The 21775-nt window shown below is 40.1% G+C and overlaps 1 protein-coding gene across 28 annotated transcripts in view; it reads left to right on the top strand.

Annotated features, from left to right (window-relative positions):
- ABI2 (abl interactor 2) overlaps positions 1-21775 on the top strand; it is a 178507-nt gene that overhangs the window by 116243 nt on the left and 40489 nt on the right. For 8 of the 28 annotated variants that reach the window (XM_075317655.1, XM_075317656.1, XM_075317653.1 and 5 more), the window contains 3 exons: positions 1687-1869; positions 11713-11871; positions 20394-20498. In XM_075317655.1, the coding sequence (XP_075173770.1) occupies positions 1687-1869; positions 11713-11871; positions 20394-20498 (447 nt within the window). The remainder of the gene's footprint in view (positions 1-1686; positions 1870-11712; positions 11872-20393; positions 20499-21775) is intronic. The other 20 variants (XM_075317660.1, XM_075317658.1, XM_075317659.1 and 17 more) reach the window with 3 other exon arrangements.

Here is a 21775-nt window from a genome sequence, read left to right on the forward strand (position 1 = left end):
CTCCTAAAAACACCACTTTAAAGACTACTCTCATAAAAATATTGTTTAAACAATTTTTTTATGAGAGTAGTCTTTAAACTCCAATAACTGGAAGCAGGCGGATAAAGGAAGAATATACACTGATGAGCCAAAGGGTGACAATGCTTTGAACTTTCAGGCTCCATATCTCACCATCCACTACAGCTGTGAATGTGAGCCTACTTTCCTTTTATGGACAATAATCTTGACTATCTCATACATAAATTTGACTTGCAGCTAGTTAGCATATTATTAGTTATGCAGATTCTTATCATGTCACTGCATTGTTCCTATTTTGCTTTAGGTGGTGTGAAAAAAATTCTTCCTGTATACTATAAATTACAACCGGTTTTCACATTCCCTATTAGCTCAGTGTGTTATTAGGTAGATTCCCAAATGAAAGGATACTGGTTCGAATCAAGTAGTAGCCATGAAGAAAATTTCCCAAGAAAAGAGAAACGTCATCATCCAGCTCATTGATAGCGGTGCCTCTACCCCCAAAAAATTGCCAAACTGCATCATATGAGTGCCATGCAATTTGGAAAAATATGAGATGAAGTCCAGTCGTCCCATCAATTCAAAAGCTAAGAGATGGACATCCAGGCAAAATATCTAAGTCAACAAGTCGGCTCATCACAAGGTCTATCAGTTCTGGAGCAACAAACTCGACCGTGGACGTGGCTCATATGCTTCATAATAGTGAGAACATAGACGTCCATGCAAGCATTGTGCAACGCACGGTACACAAGTCTAGAATGGTGGCCTGAAAAAAGGTGAAGAAGCCTCAACTTCAATATCCTCATAAGAAGCAAAAAGAAAAAAAGTACGAAACGTAGACAGTACAAAATTGTAAATGGATGATTTGGAGTGATGAGTTGAAATTCAAAAGACTAGGCTCTGATGGGTGCGAATGGGTCTGGAAGGAAAAAGCGGCTATCGGGTAGAGAAATTGAAGTAACTGTCATATTTTGTTGAGGAAGTCTGACGATATGGGGTTGTTTCACAGCAAAAGGCGTTGTTGGATACTTGACCAAGATCAATGGTGGTCCTACAAGATAAATTACTCCGTACACTCAAGTACTATAGGTATGAAAAGAATGGCAGTGTTCCCACAGGACAACGATCCAAAGAGGATTGGCAAGATGATTGGTCCCCACTGTCCCCAGACCTAGACCCAATCGAACACTTGTGGATGAAGTTGAAGAAAAAGCTGTATTCATACCCATGTGAGTCGACCAAATTTATGTATGAGATACCCAAGATGACTGACTATAAATGAAGCCAGTCTCATATTCAATGCTGTAATGGATGGTGAGATATGGAGCCTGAAATCAAAAGTTCTAGACATTGTTACCCCTTTTGCTTGTCAGTGTAGCTTTTTCACCATGTAGATGCTCTTCCAGTACGTCAGCTAGGTTGGTTTTTAAACACTTTTTTTACCTTCAGATTAACCCTATATCTGCAGGTAAATAGAATTTTTGACATGACCATTTCCCTTTAAAATGTAAAGTTTTCTCCCCCTGCATGAATTTCATTTGCGACTGGCTGTGAATGATGGCATTACCTTTTCTCTTTACTAAATTCCTAACACTGAGCTTCATGAAAGCATTTCTAATCCCACCTAACATGCTTTCTGTATTAACTTCACATCTTCCTCTCTCCACATAGCCCCTGCTGGCTCAGCTGGCACTCCTCCTATCCCTGTTACCTCCACTCCTGCCCCTGTCCCTCATATCCCTGCTGCTGCCCCTCCCTCCTCAACTACCCCAGATGCTGCTGCAGGAGCCCAACCCCCTGCTGACGGTTTCACCTCTCCAACTCCCCCTGCTGTTTCCTCTGCTTCTTCTACAGGTGAGTGTGTGGATGTCTTTTACAGTGTGGGTTGACGTGTTGCATGCATCTAATCTGTCCTCTTTACTGTAAGGCTATGTGCACACAGTGCGTTTTTCGCTGTGTTTTTGCGCGTTTTTCGGGTGCATTTTTGGCCTCAAAACTGCATGACTTTGCTTCCCCAGCAAAGTCTGAGTTTTCATTTTTGCTGTCCGTACACAACTTTTTTTTAAGCTGCGTTTTTTTAGCTTAAAAAAAAAATAATGGACATGTCAATTCTTTCCTGTGTTTTTCTGCGTTTTCCCCCCATGCAATGCATTGGAAAAATGCAGAAAAACGCAGAGATCAAAAACGCAGCAAAACGCAGCCAAAAACGCACCAAATCTCTGTAAAAATGCGTGCGTTTTTGTGCGTTTTTAGCTGCCAAAAACGCAGCGTCATAAAAACGCAGCGTGTGCACATAGTGTAACAATAATGCACATTTGCATGTCTGAATCTGTGTTCACACAATGACTTTTTTCCAATGCTTCAGAAATACTAAACATTTTTGCTCCATTCTATAGGAGTAGTTACCTAATACCTAAGGTTTAGGTACACTATTTCCTGAAAACTAGGTGATTTTAATTGGAAGCAAAAAAATATGTATATAAAATAAAAATTATAGTGGCGCGCAACTGTCTTTTGAAATTGGTTATTTATGCTCATGATTTGTTTTTTTTGTAACTTTTATATAACTACTTACAGTGCCTTGAGAAAGTATTCATACCCTGTCAACTTTTCTACATTTTTACATATTACACACACACAAACGTAAATGTTGTTTATTAGGATTTTATGTGATTTACAAACACAAAGTGGCAAGTATTTGTGAGGTGCAATAGAAATGATTCCTGGTTTTCTAAATATTTTAAGAATATAAATCTGAAAATTGTGACATTTGTATCCAGCACTCCTGTAATCTTACACCTCTAAATAAAATCCAGAATGAACAATAGCCTCTAGAAGTCACCTGATAAGTAAATTGAGTCCACCTGGATGTAATTTATTCTCCATATATCTACAGGTTTTTTTGTGAAAATTTGTCTGAGAATGTTAGGGACACAGCAGACAGGTCAGGGATAAAGTTGTGCAGAAGAATAAAGCGGGGTTAGTATGTAAATAATGTAAAAAAAAAAAAAAAAATATATCCCAAGCTCTGAACATCTGAAAGCACTGTTTAATCCATCATCCAAAAATTGGAGTGTGGCACAGCTGCAAACCTACAAAGACGTGGCCATCCACCTAAACTGACATCCCAATTAAGGAGAGCACTAATTTGAGAAAGAGCCAAGAGGCCCAAGGTAACTTTGGTGGAGCTGCAGATATCTACAGCTCAGGTGGGAGCATCTGTCCACAGAATAACTATGTTAAGCTGAGAAAAAGGATCGCAAATAGGGTTTTACCAGATATAAATATGCAATGTGTAAGATATTACACTCACCTAATGGGGTTGTGAAAGTTGTTTTGTTGATTCGTCCTTTTGGTCCTGAAGAAGGGAACTGAAACGCATAGACCTAGGAAATAAAGAAAATTATTAATAATCAACAATCTCTTTATTTGGCGGCAGCGCGGCATTAACCCCGCTTTTCCTCTCCAGCACAGAATAACTGTTGTGTACTCAAAAAATCTGACCTTTATGAAAGAGTGGCTGCCGTTTTTGAAAGCCGGCCATAAGAGTACCCCTTTTTGGAAAAGTCATGTAGGTGAAACAGCTAGCATGTGGAAGAAGGTGCTCTGGTGAGGAGAGACCTAAGTAGAATTTATTGGGCTAAATGTGGAAAACGAACACTGCACATCACCATGAAAACCATCCCCACCATCAAATATGACGGTGGCAGTATCATGCTGTGGGATGCTTTTCTTCAACAGGGAAGCAGGGCAGAGTTAATGGAAAGATGGATGGTGCGAAATACAGGGCAATCCTGGAGGTAAACCTGTTACAGGCTGGAAAAGACTTGAGACTGAGGCATAGGTTCACCTTCCAGCAGGACAACAACCCTAAACATACTGCCAGAGCTAAAATGGATGGTGTAGAACAAAGCATGTTCATGTGTTTGAATTGCCCAGTCAAAGCCTAGACTTAAATCCTATTAAGAATCTGAGGCAAGACTTTAAAGCTGGGTTCACACACAACGACGTCGCTGTTACGTCACCATTTCCTGTGACGTAACCGCGACCTTAGATGATCGCTAGTAAGCTGTCAAACATGTAATTTTTTCGCAGCGACGGAGCAGTGATCATAACTACCTCGATGGTCGCTATGCGACGACTCAGACCTTGATAGAGGCGTGGTGTTTACCCCTAGACATGTTTTGCGTTGCCTTTTTTCATGCCCCTCTATTCCGATTGGTGATCACTACAGCGGCGCCTGATTGGGTGACCGTGCCAAACAAAGGAAGACGCAGTAGTGCTTTCATTCATTCTATTTCATTTCATTCAGATCCACAAAGAACGACACACTAGCGACACCAGACAGAGAATCTACTACGTGGAACAAAGAATGGAACTTAAAGAATGAAATCACTGTAACGCCTTCGGCAAGCTACCCAATCGGAACACTGTTGTAACCACCAATCGGAGTCGTAGGGGCGTTGCAAAATACACCACAAAAACACGCCCTTGTCCTGCCTTCAGTCCTACGTCACTGCCTTCAGCGTCGTCGTGACCGTCGCTGCTGCAGTGTCAAACACAAGGATGCTGAGCTTATCATTATGGCGCAGCGGGATAGCAGCGATCAAAAAATGACCTGGAATATTCAGGAGCGAGCAGCGATTTCGCATCAGGGGTTTGATCATTGTTATGTGTCACACACAGCGACGTCGCTGTTGAGGTCGTTGCTACGTCACAGAAAATGACGACTTAGTAGCGATGTCGTTGTCGTCGTCGCTGTGTGTGACACCACCTTAAGATTTCTGTTTACAGAAGCTTTTCATCCAATATCACTGAGATAAAATTATTTTTGCAAAGAAGAATGGGCAAAATTTTCAGCTTCTCAATGTGAAAAACTGAAAGAAACATACACCACAGATTTGCAGCAGTAATTTCAGGAAAAGGTAGTCCTACGAAGTATTGACTTGGGAGCTAAATCTAAATGAACATCACTTTTTTCAGATTTATCAGTTTCAAATGTTTAAAAAAACAGGTATCATTTTCTTTACACCACAGGTTTTTACACCTCTATTTCTTTACACATCACCTGGTGTATTGTAACTCTGTGCAAGGCCAGACTGCAAATTTAGAAATCCCATAAAGCTCTAGTATTTGTCAATTAATGACCACACAGCAGTGTTGAGATGCACATCTTATACAGTATAGCACAAAAGTGAGTACACCCTTCGTAATTTTTGAAAATATTTTATCTTTTCATGGGACAACACTGAAGATTTAACACTTTCATACAGTGTGGTCAGTGTACCGCTTGTACAACAGTGTTAATTTGGTGTGCCCTTTAATGTACTGAACCCACAGTCATTAATGTCTAAACCGCTGGGGCGGGGCTAGTGCACAATGTGAGCAGTAATGTGTCTGATAGGCTCCGTGAGGTGATCCTTAGTTGATCCTGAAATAGCCCTCATCCTTGTTTGGTGCATGGACAAGGTAGCAGGGTACACTTACCTGATCAACTGTTGATACTGCCAGTGGGTTCACAGATGGTATGAAGTCCAGCATGAAGTGGGGAAAGACAAGTAAAGGATCTCTGGACTGTGAGGCACAAGATGGGGCTAATCCAGGTGCGATAGCAAAAGCAAGCTGGGTGACAACAGAGGTGGGCTGCAGCCAGACTTGCAAAGACCATATTGTTTTGGGGAATAGTGTTATTGTTAACTTTCATAGGATAGTCTAACATAAATGTTGAACTTACAGAAGTCTTGGGTTATTTGACAAGGATCGGGAGGTTCAGAAACGCTCTGATTTCATCCCCCCCTTGCAACCTTCTGTTATATCTGAGCATTTTACTCAGATGATAGTCTCTTTTGAAGTATTTGTTGGGGTATGGTCGCAAAGTGCAAACTGTTAATGTTTAGACATGAGCGAACCTCTAGAAGCTCAGGTCGGTGGGTTCATCCGGACTTTAGATAAAGCTAGTTTGGGCCACGCACTTCACCTGAACCATAATGGAAGTCACTAATTGGGCAGCTTAGGTCTCTACCCACATGAAGCCAGCCATAAACAGAACACTTCTCTGAGTGGAGATTTTCCTTTTTTTTTTGTACACTATACATCCAATCAGGCTGTTGTTACCACCAGTGTGAGCCGATGAAACGCTGCAAGTAGCTCACAGTTGGCTGAGCCCTGAGTGTACCCGATCATAGAAATGTTCGTGCGAGTGTTTGTTTTTTTTTGTTTTGTTTTGTTAGTCTGTGTTTGGTACGAACACCGAACCTCGGGTTCACTCACTTCTATTAATGAATAAGTTTTTGGCTGTGCTAAAGAGTAAAGAGATTGGTACTGACTCTCAGATTTTTGTTGGGTGTAACTCAGATCTGGAATGGGTGGATCTCGCTATAATTACACTCGCTCAATACCACAGACTGAGCTCAGCCCTGTTCACCGGCCCCTATTAGTTATTTTGGGACGAATTATGTAATAGCCTATTGGCTAAATGTTAGCATCCTTTACACCCAGCTCTAAATGTCTGGGTAAACATCTTAGTTTTGCTTCAGACAAAGAGATGCACATGATTATAATCTAATTCTATATAGAGCAATATTTCTCTTTTTCAGATTCTCAGAGAATCCTTTGCCATTTAGTGCCATGTTGAACTTCCAACGGCCAGTATGAGAGTGTGTGAGTGATAACACCAAATTTACCACATCTGATCCCCATTCACACCTGACACTAATGACTCCCATGATACCGTGTAGGGAAAATGGCTAATTGGGGACAATTTGATCATTTTCACTTAAGGGTGTACTCACTTTTGTTGCCAGCAGTTTTGACGTTAATGGCTGTGTTGAGTTATTTAGAGGGCACACCAAATGTAAAGACTACTTTACATTGTATCAGTGTCAATCTTCAGTGTTGTCCCTTGAAAAATTATAATAAAATATTTACAAAAATGTAAGGGGGGTACTTACTTTTGTGATATACTTTATTTGATTGATAGATTTAAAAGTCTATTTTGAAAACTGGTGTGCCTGATATTAATAGTGGTCTGCTTATTCTCTGTTGACTGTCAGATCGACATATACACTGAGGAAGCTCCACATGCATACATTAAACGTATCTGTTTCACCCAAGTGATACTTATACTCTTCTTGATTTGAGCTGTATAAAGACTAATAAAGGATCATTATTTTAATGTTTGTATATTTCTGTATTATTTTTAATATAATGCTGAATTCAACTTTTCATTTGTGCAATAAAAGTCCAATAGACAGACTTCTTTTGCTGTATACCTAGTGTCTTCTATTTTAGATGCTGTCAGTCATTTTTCACATTTAATAATCTGGTATTCAAATTATAGTTCCCTGTATAAAAAAAAATATATATATTTTTTTAACTTATTCTGCTTCCTATGTCATTGTGGCCTGTGCCCATGATGCTACCTACGAAAGTGTCTCCACTCCAAGACTTTCCACTTAGATCTCTAAATGCCATTTATGTAACTGGCATTTATCAAAGTTGCTAAGATGTTTTTATCTGTTAACACTGTATTCTCACTCAAGCATGTACTTATCAGTAGATAAATGTTTGTGACATTCACATCACGCTATTTTTCAGCAGGCTCCGATGGCTGTATTTTCAGTCTGCTGTCCATGTGCATAATAAATAGCACATTGACCCAATAATAAGCTATCGGGCATTGCTCGTGATTTTCCAGATTAATTGTTGGTCCATTTTACAGATTAGACTAATGCAGGTAAACAGCATGCAGCTCCTGCACCCATCTGCTGTGTGGATGGGAGCATGGAGCTGCCTGTGGAATCAGTCCCCTATACTATTTGCAGACGTGACGGTCCAATTTTTCTTTTTCTTTCTATTAAATGGCCATCTACAGCCAATCTTACAGGGACACAATTTTTACTCCAGACTAAGCAAAAAAAGTGAGTTTGTCTTCACTAGAAAGTCCCATATGTGATGGGGAGAACAGCCTCTAAATAGTAAATGGAGTCTTGTACTCCATTCTGCAGGATTTGGTCTGTTTATCTCTGTTTTTACAAGTCTCTACGCTATAGAATACAATGGTAGGATAGATTCACCATTTTTGTCTCCATAAATCCACAAACTGTGTCGTAAAAAATTTGCATTAATTTACCAATGTCTTTCCAATTTTTCATGAATCACAAAATCACAAATCAGACCAAAAATATCACTTCTGTTCAAGAGCCTGAGCTTTTTTTTTATATAAAATATTTTTATTTATCAGGCATGTAGTAATATGTCTCTCTGTGTCATAAAACCCAGCTAAAGCAGTAAGATACAGCGGTTTACAAATCTGCATAAAAACTATGTGGTTAACTCTAAAGTGTAAAGGCCCAGTCAGACTAAACAACTTACCAGCGATCCCAACAACGATACAACCTGATAGGGATCGCTGGTAAGTTGCTAGGAGGTCGCTGGTGAGATGTCACACTAACCGACGCTGCCAGTGCCGGCTCCCTGTTCCCTGCACTCCTAGCCACAGTACACATCGGGTTAATTACCCGATGTGTACTGTGGCTACGTGTGCAGAGAGCAGGGAGCCGGCACTGACAGCGTGAGAGCGGCGGACGCTGGTAACGAAGTTAAATATCGGGTAACCAAGGTAAGGGCTTCTTGCTTACCCGATGTTTACCGTGGTTACCAGCGTCCGCAGAACCCGGCTGCCTGCACATTTAGTTGTTGCTCTGTCGCTGTCACACACAGCGATGTGTGCTTCACAGCAGGAGAGCAACAACTAAAAAATGGCCCAGGACATTCAGCAACAACCAGCGACCTCACAGCAGGGGCCAGATTGTTGCTGGATGTCACACACAGCAACATTGCTAGCAACATCGCTGCTACGTCACAAAAGTTGTTGCTTAGCAGCGATGTTGCTAGCGATGTTGCTTAGTGTGACGTGGCCTTTGGATGTACTAGAAGAGGAAATGGCTGCTTGTAAAAGGTTAATCTGCTATGGGGAACATAGCTGCTTCTAAAGTGTTTATTTAGTCCTTTACTATATACACACAGAGCCCACATCCTATCAGCCTGAGCAGCTATGGCAGGTTTTTCCTATGTAAAGCCCTATGCGCACACTGCGGATTTTACCGCGGAATTGCTTTTATAACATTTCTGCAGTCCTTTTCCATCAAAACCTATGGGGATAAAAAAAATGCTGTGTGCACACTGTGTGTTTTGTCCCTGCAAGTTTTGCAGCGGAATTAATGTGCATGTCACTTCTATTCCGCAGGTCCCTGCGTTTTGGAGGGCTGGCAGATCAATCACCCACTGACTCTGGGTCGGCGGAGGATTGATCCCTGGTATCTGGCCAGATGCTGCTTCCCATGTAAAGTTTATGGGGAACACAATCTGGCGCAGAGGGGTAGGAGCAAGCGCTTCATACTCATCGATCACCAGTCGGCTGTTACACTGCTCCCGCGGCAGCTTTTTATCTTCCAGAGCCGGTCGGTCATTAGTCTCATAACATAGTCACACCTTCCCTGCTTACTGGTGGCTGTGATTGGTTGCAGTCAGACTTGCCCCCACGCAGAGTGACAGCTGTCTGACTGCAACCAATCACAGACGCTGGTTGGCGGGTGTATAGCGTACAGTAAAATAAATAAACAATTTAAAACAAACGGCATGCGCTCTCCCCAATTTTGATAACCAGCCAGGATAAAGCCTCATAGCTGGGGGCTGGTATTTTCAGGCTGCGGAGCCCCTAGCCTAAAAATATCAGCCAGCAGCTGTCTGGAATTGGTGCATTTATTAGATGCAACAGTCCCGGGACTCTACCCGGTTCATCCCGAATTGCCCTGTTTCGGTGGCAATCGGGGTATTAAGGAGTTAATTGCAGCAGCCCATAGCTGCCACTAAGTCCTAGTTTAGTGATGGCAGGCGTCTGAGATACCCCCTCACCACGAAACTGTAAGTGAAAGTAAATAAACACAAACACTCCAAAAATGCTTTAAAAAAAGCCCCCTCTTTCACCACTTTATTAACCCCACCAATAACAGCCCTCCAGGTCCGACATAATCCACATGAGGTCCCACGATGCTTTTAACTCTGCTACACCTGACACTCAGCGAGCGCCATAGACCATGACTGCTCATTGTTAGGGTCAGGCCCCAAGTGAAGTGAGCCGCGCGGGATCAGCGGTGACTTCACTCGTGCTTTGCGGTGACAGGTGGAGGACTCGAGCTGTCACTGCACTTCAGCTGACTGAAGTCACCGCTGATCTTATACTCGCCTTCTGCAGCGATGCTGCATACAGACGCTGGTCTCCTGCTTCCGGCCGGCTCATGCATATGCAGTTATGCACTGCACAGCCGACCCGTAAGTAGCAGAGCGCCGGAGACAGCTGCACGGGACACAGCATCGCGGGAGACTTCAGCACCATGGACAGCAGGAGCAGGGACAGGTGAGTATCTCCCTGTGCTATCAAAATAACGCAGGGACATACCACAGCAAATCTGCGATAAAACCGCATGCGGGTTTTGGGTGCGGTTTGCTGCGGTTTTTTACCGCAGGTGCGGTAATGTTTGAGGGTGCAGAATTTTCTTAAGAAAATTCCATCTTCTAGTGCTCACAGGGCCTAACAGTTTCTTCTCCTCCTGTTCCTTTCCTTTCTAAACAAGAATCCATTTTAAATTTCTTCGTATATCACTCCATCCATTAGGAAAAACAGCAACACTGATAACCCCCTTTAAATACAGCCGCTCACCATATAGTGGTATCTACCAGGTCAGAGCAGGAAAGTCACACACATCTGGAAAGATATTTAGGACAGAGGTGAGCCAGAATTTAAACTACCTTTCTTAATAGACATGCGACTTAATAGTACGTCACATTTTAGGTCACTGTTGAGCCCGCACCATACCAGGGAGATGTGGACTGTTTTTCCTAGCTCACATCCTCCTATAAGCCCAGCTTTTTAATTACAGGTCTCTATATTCTTTTTTTTCACCCACTTAAATGATTTAAAAAAATTATACTTTTGATATCGCTGTTATCTTTTTACCATGGAAAATCATGTAACCAGTTCATTCTCACCATACATTCTACACTGTAAAGCCAAACCCTAAAAGCAATGGTGGAATTGTTTGTTGGTTTTTTGTTTTTTTTTCTTTTTTCACCACTTTTGGATTTTTTTCACCACATTTTTACACAATTAAATGGTAGGATGGCAATAATTTTTTTTTGTTTTAAAAACGTTCTGTTTCTGGATGAATTGTACAGAAAAAAAAAAAACGGAATTGCAAAACTGCGAAAAACCTGGAAATGAATTAAAGGGTTGTATTACTAAATTATTGTATTACTAAATGCTAAATTCTTGTATTACTAAATTAGTGTGGGATTTTTTCTTTTTCTTTATAACCTTTTCTTGTTATAAATATGGTATATAAGAAAAGGTTTTATATTGGTCTCTCAACATCTTAAAGTTTCTCAGGAGATGATAGGTCCTCTTTAAGGAACGATTACTCCAAATCTGGAAACAGAACAGTGTTCAACGACATAAGATTTATGCATCTATTTTTTTAATTACCCATTATTCAGAGTTAGACATTATTGATCATAACAAGCTTCTTCGATTTCTGGTTCCGGTCAGTGTGAATCTTGCCAATGTACAATCTTGTGTTTGTTGTTTTTTTTGTTTAGAAAATGTGGTCAATTTTTCTCTTTCTTTCTTCTGTCCTCCAGCACACCCTGCTCAGTTCTACAGTATGAACAGACCAGTGTCTCGGCACACTCCGCCAACCATAGGAGGCTCTCTTCCATATCGGCGTCCTCCGTCAATGACCTCACAGCCAACCCTTCAGAACCAGATTAATGGAGGGCCTTTTTATAGCCAAAATCCAGGTAATTTTTTTTTGTACAAATTTATGTTTATAGGAGAATATTTTAAATGTTAAGATGATGTTATTTTAGGTTTTAATTTTTTGTGAAACATTTTCATTGTAAAAATTTTATTTTCTGATAATCTCTTTATTATGAGGCCTGATATACCTTTGTGTCATTTCTGGAAGCAAGTGTTGCTGTAGCAATGTTTATTGAGAACAACTAGGCTTCCATGTACAGTTTTATAGATTTCTGTAGTGAGGATTGATGTGCTGTTTAATTATATACCCAGAACTGTATAATTTACCTGTAGTTCTAAATTCTTTACAAATAGAGAGATTTATATGGGATTTCCCAAACTATTTGCTTTTATATGATTTACAAGGTTAACTTGTTTTTGATCAGCCATGAAAAGTGTCATAATTTTATAGGAAAGATGTATTATATAGCAAATAATGGTTAATATAATTGCTTATGACCACATGGATTTGTCTCTTCAGTGATGTAGCGCTAAAAATAAGAGCAGGTTCACAAATACTTTAACACTGTTTCCTGATAAACATGTTCACTTTGCTTTATTTGCAAGCCCACATGTCCTCAACAACCAGAGCCCTTAGTTATCAATGTAATTTATTTCTAATCACTTGGTATGATATAGGCTGATTGTTGTCCTTTAGTAAACAAATGGATCATGGACTAACAGCTGAAGACGTGGAGCCATTCGAAGTCTACCACCATATGTTATATTAAGGCTAGGTTCGCACACTGCGTCTTTTTGACGCTGCGTTTTTGTGCGTTTTTGGCCGCTAAAAATGCACAAAAACGCACCTGCGTCGAAAAAACGCATCAAAAAACGCATGCGTTTTTGCCATGATTTGGTGCGTTTTTGGCTGCGTTTTGCTGCGTTTTTGATCTCTGCGTTTTGCTGCGTTTTTCAAATGCATTGCATGGGCGGAAAACGCAGAAAAACGCAGGAAAGAACTGACATGTCCATTTTTTTTTTTTAACTCAAAAACGCAGGTAAAAAAAACAGATGTGTGCGGACAGCAAAAATGAAAACTCATAGACTTTGCTGGGGAAGCAAAGTCCTGCAGATTTGAGGCCAAAAACGCACCCGAAAAACGCGCAAAAACGCTGCGAAAAACGCATATAGCCTTAAGGTGATCTTTCACCAGTTTAGGCATGTTAAACTGACCATGGAATTGAGACAACAGAACTGGGTAAAACATAGTTTTTAATTTCTCATCACCATTGCAGAAATATTAGCTTGTAAAATTTTAGATTTTAATTTATACCAAGGCCAGGGAAGCATTAGCAGAGTTTAGCCTTTGGGGACATGGACACTCTCACCTGCTTGATACCTCCTGCTTATGATTGGTCATCGTCATGCAGAAGAAATTGTAAACGCGCCCAGAAATGCTTAGAACAGGCTTTTGTGTGTGTCTGTGTGACATGTAATGACACTGATGTTTAGAGTAGATCAGGATTGTGTGTCGTTACAAACACCTGTTGCAGCTTCCATCTCAGATCACTGTTAGCTCTGCTGTACTCCTTTCCCCCGACCACCACACACTAACTGTGGTGAAATGAGAGCCGCTAGAAATTTTTCTAATGATACAGAGCTCAGATTTAATCTACACTGGTGGTGCCAGCAGCCAGATCATGGAGGAGAACAGGGCTGTCTGTCATTACATGTCTCACACAGAAAGAACTCGTTCTAAGCTTTTTTGAGGATGTGTTCATTTTTTTCCCTGCATGACTTCTCTTGCTTATGATTGGTCAACATCTTGTAAGGGAAAAAGTACACCTGTTTCCAGGGACAAATCTCTGGTAATGGACAATTGGGTTTACCATAAATTATAACCTAAACTTGTCAAGCTATCTCAGCAACAGCAATGAGAAATTAAAAACAAAGAACCTACATTTTACTCCGCTTGGCAGCCACTATTTCGTCATGTGGCCAATTTAACATGCTCAAACTGGGGAAAGGTTGTCTTTTACCTTCCTACTATAGATGGCCTAGTAAGCGTACATGTCTGCATATGCTATTGAAACATGAAGGAAGGTTGGCTGTAAATAATGTTATAATAAGTGTAGTTTAAATCTGTTTCCACTAATATACAATTTATTTAGGGGCCCGAAGTTGTGAAGGATGAGGAGTGATGACAGCAGCAGAGGACATTGTTAAATTGCTTGGTTAAGACATTTACCCATTATGTAGCAAACCACTGAACAAAATGATATTAAAAACAAAGAGAACGGTGTGTAAACGTTATGACACTTTTGAATGGCAGCTGCATTTTATTACATTGACAGAAAATTAAATAACCACTATATTCATGTTCACACCTGACCCTTAGTCATATCGAGTCCCCATATTTCTTTCCATGTCATTTCTTAATTGTCTGAACAAGTTGCGGTTTTCCTAAATAAAATTTATTTTACCAGATGACTAAATGTGAATTAAACAATGTAGCATTTTTGTGCCATGCGAGTGAAGGGTGATTTTCCTTCTTATGAAGTGATTGCATATCGATAAAATTTGGCTATCACTTTTATCCTCTCTGATTTTGAGAATTTAGGAACAGTTCTCATTCTGACACAGTGAAAGATTTTAGATTTTGCATATGTAGCAGTGCTGGGAGATCTGCCCTCACCCACACCAGGCTTTCAGTGCACATTTCCATAGACAGAAGCTGCTGATCACAGAAGGGGGCGGAGTCAGACTAGAGCTCAGGAGCCACTGAGACCCACTAATGATAAAGATAAGAGGCTTATACTAACATTGCAGGTAAACCAAAAAAGACTGTGAGGTAACACATGCAGGGCTGAATTCTCTGTTCTAACTCTTTCAGCATGCTGTCTTCAGGTTACATTGCAGAAACCTTCTGACAGTCCCTTTAAGTAAAACAAAAGAAATGGGCCGTTACACCTATTGGTTTAAGTGCATTCACACTGTGGCCGTTAGTGGACAGAACTTGGAAAAACTCATTTAGGGCCTGTGCCCACTGGGAAATAACTTTTTCTTGAGAAAAATCCACACCCACTGGCAGAATACCGGACCCGCGGCAAAGACCACGGTAATAATGCACCCGCGGTTTTGCCGCGGGTTGGTACCTGCGTTTTTTTACCATTTTCTATGGCAAACACCGCAGGTACCTGCGGAAAAGTGCCATGCTCATTCTTTTTGCTGCAGAAATTCTGCAGCAAAACCTAGAGGTAAAAAAAACGCAGTTTGTGCACACCATTTTTTTCCCATAGGTTTTTCTGGGGATGGATTGTAGCAAGGTTAGGAACAAAAACGTCACCTTTTCTGCCGTGAAAATCGTGTCAAATCCGCGGCGAAAACTGCAGTGTGCCTTTCTTATTAAGAAAGTTAACGATCAATATTTTTAGATTTTTAAACAACTGAGTTAAAGAAGTTATTGAATTGATAATGAAGAGCAGCACATATTGATTGTAAGTAAGAAAAATGTAATTGACACTTAGTTTGTACATTCAGGATGATTTAGGTAGATTTTATATAAAAAAAAAACCCATGTAAAATAACTATTTGTGTTAAGCATTTTTTTGCAAGTGTATTTGTTTAGTTTATAAGCATGTTCAGTCTTCATGCTTTCAGCTGAGAGAGCAGTGGGTAACCCCTCTGTATTACAAGGGGGCTAATCCTGCTGCTTCCACTTTCAGGTGTAGATTTTCTTGAAAATACACATGTAAACTGTCATTGAACATGTTCACAGACGCTTATTTTAAGGCCCTTTTATTGAGGAGCCGAGAAGAAATATTACAATGGATTAGAAGAACCGCATTGACAACTTCAGTGGCCAGTTTTCCTGTTTAATAAAAAGAATTTCAACATTTGCTAAACTTTTTGACTGTACATAGTTTTGTTTTATAAATGGATGTATTCTTGAATTATATGAGAGACTTTTGTCCGGTGTATACTGATTGGAAAGCATATTTTACATGTTGGACACAAATGTAAAGCTTGTTTTGCTGAAGATGTCACTTAGAGACAAGCTGATAAACCGTAAGGTAAGGTATTACACAACAGTATCACTAAAATATAATTTTATGTCAACTGACTGTTAAAAGGATATTTCAGTCTCCTGGATCCTATCCCAATATATAGTAGGAATAATAATATTGGCAAATACCTCCAACTAGAAATGTAGTATAGTTCTGATTCACTATGTCGCTTACCTCATGTGCAGGGCATTGCAGGACCTTGGGTATCCATGGTTTTGACCACAATCAACTAACTAACCAACTGTGACCATATGCGTGGCCGTACCTAAGGTCCTGCAATGCCCTGTAAATGAGGTAAGAGACATGGCTATATCAGAACTATACTACATTTTTAATTTGAGGTATTTGCTAATATTCTTACACCTACTATATATAAGGATAGGATCTTGGAGATGGGAATACCCTTTATATCTCCTTGATTAATGCCTACTTGAGTAAAAGCATGACGTTAGGGCAAATAACAGGACTACACACTTTTTTTTCCCCTAGGTAGCTCTCCCCTATTTTTTTTTTGTTTTTGTTTTTAGGCTCCAAGTTGCTTGAGAGGTGGAAAAATTGTAAAAAGTCATATTTAGATGTAAATCTTTACAGGCACCCATGTATTGGTGTTCGGTATATTTTGTGAAATTTTTCCTAGAGTTGGGATTGTTCTAAAATAAATAGCACTTGCATACCTCTGAAAGTACGGGCCACACCAGCATCGCCTCTTGTGCAGTAAAGTGTCCTCCAATAGCCGTCTGACCGCTGCAACCAATCAGTGGTCATGTGCTGCACCCTCAAATGACAAATAAGTGCCAATTCTTTGTTTTATGACATTTCCTACTCTAGGATACATTTTGTAAAATCAGAGTAGTCCTGTAATGTAAAATACTGAACTAGTATATTCCACTGTCTCGAGTTAACAAGTCCAGTAGCTGTCAGTCTGTGACGTGTGTGAACCACGTTTGACTGAACTGAAAAATAATAATAACCTTGCAATTGTGCCATATCTTGCCGAGATGTCATATACTGCTGTCGTCTTCTCACTGATCCCGATTTTCTGTCTGACAGCTTGTATCATGATCTCTCCTCATTTACATCTCCCTCATTTGGCAGATGCCTGTGTGTTCTCTCTGACAGTACCATGTGTTTTAATTTACAGCATAGGTAATCTTGTTTTTTTTTTTTAATATTTACTCATAAGTAAAGTTAAATATTACTCTAAAACTTACCCTTATTCTTCTGCATTGAGGATGCGGCTTTCCTATAAGAGTTGGCATTATGTTTTTATTTGTGCCAATCACAAGGGAAATTGTCTGCTTCTTAGAATGCTTGTGTAATCCCGCAGAGGTAGCATGCTCTCTGTGCACTGTAAATTTGATTCATTCTAACAGGGCATGCTATCACATGCTATCAGATTAATGAATGCTATGATTTTTTATTATTCACTCCCCTTGCCTGTTCTGCATGTGTACTGGGATATGCATGTATGAATATGTGTGAAATATATACAATATGCACACAAATTCAATTCACCTGCCCCTCCGACTAAAGTTTAAAATTAAAATTTTTCAATCCTTTCATCTTTACGTGCTAGAAATGGGAAGACCTAAGCTGTTACCATTTCTAGATGTGTTTTGAGTAACCTTTTTAATCCTTCTGTTGAACCTGTTCCCATATCCAGTGTATGATACATTGGTTCTTCTCTGTAGAGCTTTGTACTTTGGCTGGAATTATAGTCATGGCATTAATTGGTGTAAACTTTTGGCTGTAAGGGTGCATGCCCACGATCAGTGTTTCCAGCGTTTTGGATGTAGCGTGTTTTCCCTGCTTCCAAAACGCTGTGGTGTACAGTACAAGCATAGTGGATGTTCCCACTGTGCTTGTTTTTTTCCGCAGCAAACACTGACCTGCGGTGCGGGTTTCCAATCCGCAAAATGTCAATTGTTTGCGGATTTGCATGTGTCCTCCGTAGGGAGAACACAAGCGAGAGACCGCAGCGCACTGAACACTGATCGTGGCTACAAGCAGCTGCAGTTTCCTTTGTTCTCCTGCAGAGGAGACTCGCAGCCCCGCAGGTCAGGACCCGCTGCGTCCAGGGCACAGTGAGTCCAGATCGCGGGCACATACCCTAACTGGGAGGTCTAAACTTATTGTCTTGATTGTTGACCTTGCTTTTGATTTCTGTAACAATTTTGTCTGGCTGTTTTAAAGATAAAATTCACAACTTTCCAGCATGGAAGGGCCAAAAGAGTATTACACCAAAGTGACAATATTTTTTGCCAATATTGTTCCTCTAAAAATGCTAGAATGCACCATTACTGATTGTCCAAACATAAAGACCTTAGGTGAAGGTTTTTGATATGCTTTGTTTAAAAGGATCCTGTCAAGATTCATGCTTCCCAAACCACCAGTATCCTACATGCGAGACCGGCTCGTACCTGCATTACAAACATCTGCGTGTTACTCTTAATTGCTGCTGTCTTCCAGAGTAAAACCTATACATAGGCAGAGATGTGGCAGTCTAACCGAGCAGGAGAGGAGAAACCCTAACCTTACATATTCATAGCGAGATATCTGTTAGCTGAGTAGTTGGGAAGAAGCAGGCAGGGACCTACCTCTGTGACTAGCCATGTGACCTACCTCTGTGACTAGCCATGTGGTTCAGGTAGCATGAATATTATGACATGATCCCTTTAAATGATTAGGTATAAAATATTGGTATTAACCAAAGTTTACTGGCTTTACTTCAAAGAGCTGAAGATAGCCAGCAGACTACAATGCATGTCTTCTGACTTGGTACTCGGTAGTAAAGCCGTCAGTAGATGAAGATGCTATACGTTTATTGTTCTTGGTTATATAGGGGTCACATTTCCTTGGCCCAATACAACAATTGGGTCATGTATGAGGAAAAAAGAACCTGAAAAGTTCTGAGAAGTGCTTTATATCATACAAAATTATCTGTCAAGTTGTAAAATCTCCTTGCAATAACCCAATCCTTCCCTTTTCACAGACCGTAAAACATCTACCCTTGTGTTGACTAGCTTTATTCCTTTTCGATTAAAGTCACCCATATACATTTAGATGATTGCTGGTGGATATCATCACTTTTAGTAGGACTTCATTGTGTTTAGTAGTATCTGACCCTCCAATGTCCTCACTAAATTTGCTCGACCTGAGCACCACTTTACCACTCTGTCAATGTCATCACTGTGCCATGTGAAAAACTTTCCTTATAAACTAGTCTTTAGGAGTGCTTTGACCTAAAACCCTGCATGCAGACTGTACCACTATTCCTTTATCACTCCCATACCTGTCCTTCTCTCTGTTCTGTTTTCATTTCGATTTTTATTTTTCAGTAAGACAAAATGGAAATGTTTTCAGATATATTAAACAAACGTTCATAAATTTTTAGCTTCTTGAGCCTATTCCATGATATTGGAGTGGCAGATAAACACTCACTTTTAAAGAGAACATCTCAATTGGAATTGAGTAAATTCCTTGTAAAAATAACTCTGCTCCCTTGAGTCTAGTGGGTTTTTTTTCAGTTTTTTACTGTCACTCCATTGCAGAGATATTTACATTTTTACATGTGTACATTTACATGCTTTTGTAGCTCAATATGTGAAATCTGAGTTTTCTGGGAGCATATCCTTTCACCATCCCCTCCCAAGACGCTGCTAATCACAGCTTGACAGCATCATCTAGATCAGCATCTGGGAGGAGTGAAACCTCACGCACCCAGAAGAAATGTCCAGTTGAACTACAAGCAGAGATTTCACATACTGTGCTCCAAAAAAAAAAAAGAAATGAGAATATCTCTGCAATGGAGTGACACAGCTCAAAATGGAAAAAAAAATCACAGAATCAGGGGAGCTCAGGTATGTAACTATATTTTTTTGAGCGAGCATTAGGTGCTCCTTAAGCTTTCTGATGCATAGAATAATGTCTTAACATTTAGTATAACATCCTACAGACATCATTTAATTATCTTAGGACATGAAAGTGTAAGGTAATCTCTTACACAGGCTTTTCTTGCGATTATTGCTTTATTCTAATTTAATTAACCTTTTATTTCTGAAATCCTATCCCATGGGTTTTATGAAATGCTGAATAGTGGAGTTCACGAGCTGTATGTCCACGTGAACACTTTCAGTATCATTGTGGCTGATGTTCCTATAGACTTTGCTACTAAATGTTACTATGGGCTTGATTCACTGATGTGCTGTATAGAGCCCGAGGTTGTGAATAACATTTAGAAGCAATGCAGCCGTTAAGTTGCGATAATGATACTTACTTTGTGTATCTTAGACATCAGACACCTCCATGTACTTATTGTCAGTGAATCAATCTCACATTGATTTATAGATCTGTACACTTTTTTAACAATTCCCTTTCTTGTTTTCCTTCATTTTAGGGTATCCATCCACTACATTCTACATTTTCTGTCTGGCTTCTAAGTCTTGCTCTACCTTTGTTAACCCCTCTTTAGATCTCCGAATTCTCTAATATTACTCTAACTTTCTGGCTCACAGATAGACCACCTGTTCTTTTCTGTGGAATGCTTGTCAGACTGGTAAACAAAAGGGACATGAAGCAGCCAGCAATTGCAAGAAATGTGAGGGTGAAAAAAGTGCTAGGTCAGTACGATTTATTGACCGGTCATCTGAAATTACTAGTGTGATCTAAAATAAGTTATAAAGCTTTTTAAGTTTTATGTCACTGATTTCTTTGCTGGTGAAAATCTAACCCTAAAAGTAAAATAAAATAAAGACCAAATGCTTACTGATACAGTGTATGTGCGACTGTATCGCTTCACAAGCTGAACCAAGCAAGAAGAGACAGCTGCTTCTGAATGTGGAAATTGCAGATTTACATTCAAGAGCCTTCAGTTAACAATTTTTCAAAATCCGCTGACATCAGCCCTGGTGATTTGTTATATTTCCTTTGGTCAAGGTTAAAAAAAAAAAAAGTAGTGTAGCTGAAACCAAATAAAATAAGTTGGGATGTCTGAATAGCATGCTGATATTTAGAGACTATAATTATACATTCATGGGCAGAATTGGTGCTGTTACGAGGTGCTAAAAGTCAGCTGTTTAGTCTGCATACTAAAACTGTCGAAAATGTGGCAACATAAGGATCTATGTTTTTTAATTTCAGCATTGTACTTAGACCGAATGACATGCAGGGACCCTAAACCTCGGCTTTTGTTAAAAATGTATGAATTCCATATTAATTGCCTTTGCAGAGATCACAAATGCTGATTTGAATGAGTGGAAACCAATGTTCATTTGCAACATTTAGACCAATTTGCTACTCATGATGAAAGAAGCTGCTTTGTGTTAGGCCAGAGTCACACTTGCGAGTGCCTCGCGTGTAACTCGCACGAGTCTCACGTTGCATCACCCGACACGGCTGTACACTCTCCTGACAGGAGCATCTCCGCTGCATAGAGATACATGCAACCGACCCACTCCTGACAGGAGAGTGTGCAGCCGTGCCAGGTGATGCAATGAGACTCGCACAAGTTACACGTGAGGCACTCGCAAGTGTGACTCCGGCCTTATAGTTGTTAACATTTCAGGTATTCACTTCAAATTGTCTCTCCAGTAAAGGAGACAAACTCTAGCACAGCGCCACCTATTGGAAGTAGCGATCCTAAAAGTCACAAGTGGATTTTCAACAATCCTTTGCAATATGACTCAGGATATATAAGCCAGATCAGAATCCCAGGTATTCACTTGTAATTTTTAATATATCGTTGCAAATGTATGCAATTAAAGGGAATGTCTTCTTAGCCCAGTGCCTTTTATTACTGTAATCAACTAATCGTCATCGGTCTGGCTTCGTTAAGCTCTATTACTTGGCTGCCATAGAAACAACTGGTTGACCATATAATGTGTTCTATCTATCTCCT

The sequence above is a fragment of the Anomaloglossus baeobatrachus genome, chromosome 7, assembly GCF_048569485.1.
Source record: "Anomaloglossus baeobatrachus isolate aAnoBae1 chromosome 7, aAnoBae1.hap1, whole genome shotgun sequence".
NCBI classification, from domain to species: Eukaryota; Metazoa; Chordata; class Amphibia; order Anura; family Aromobatidae; genus Anomaloglossus; species Anomaloglossus baeobatrachus.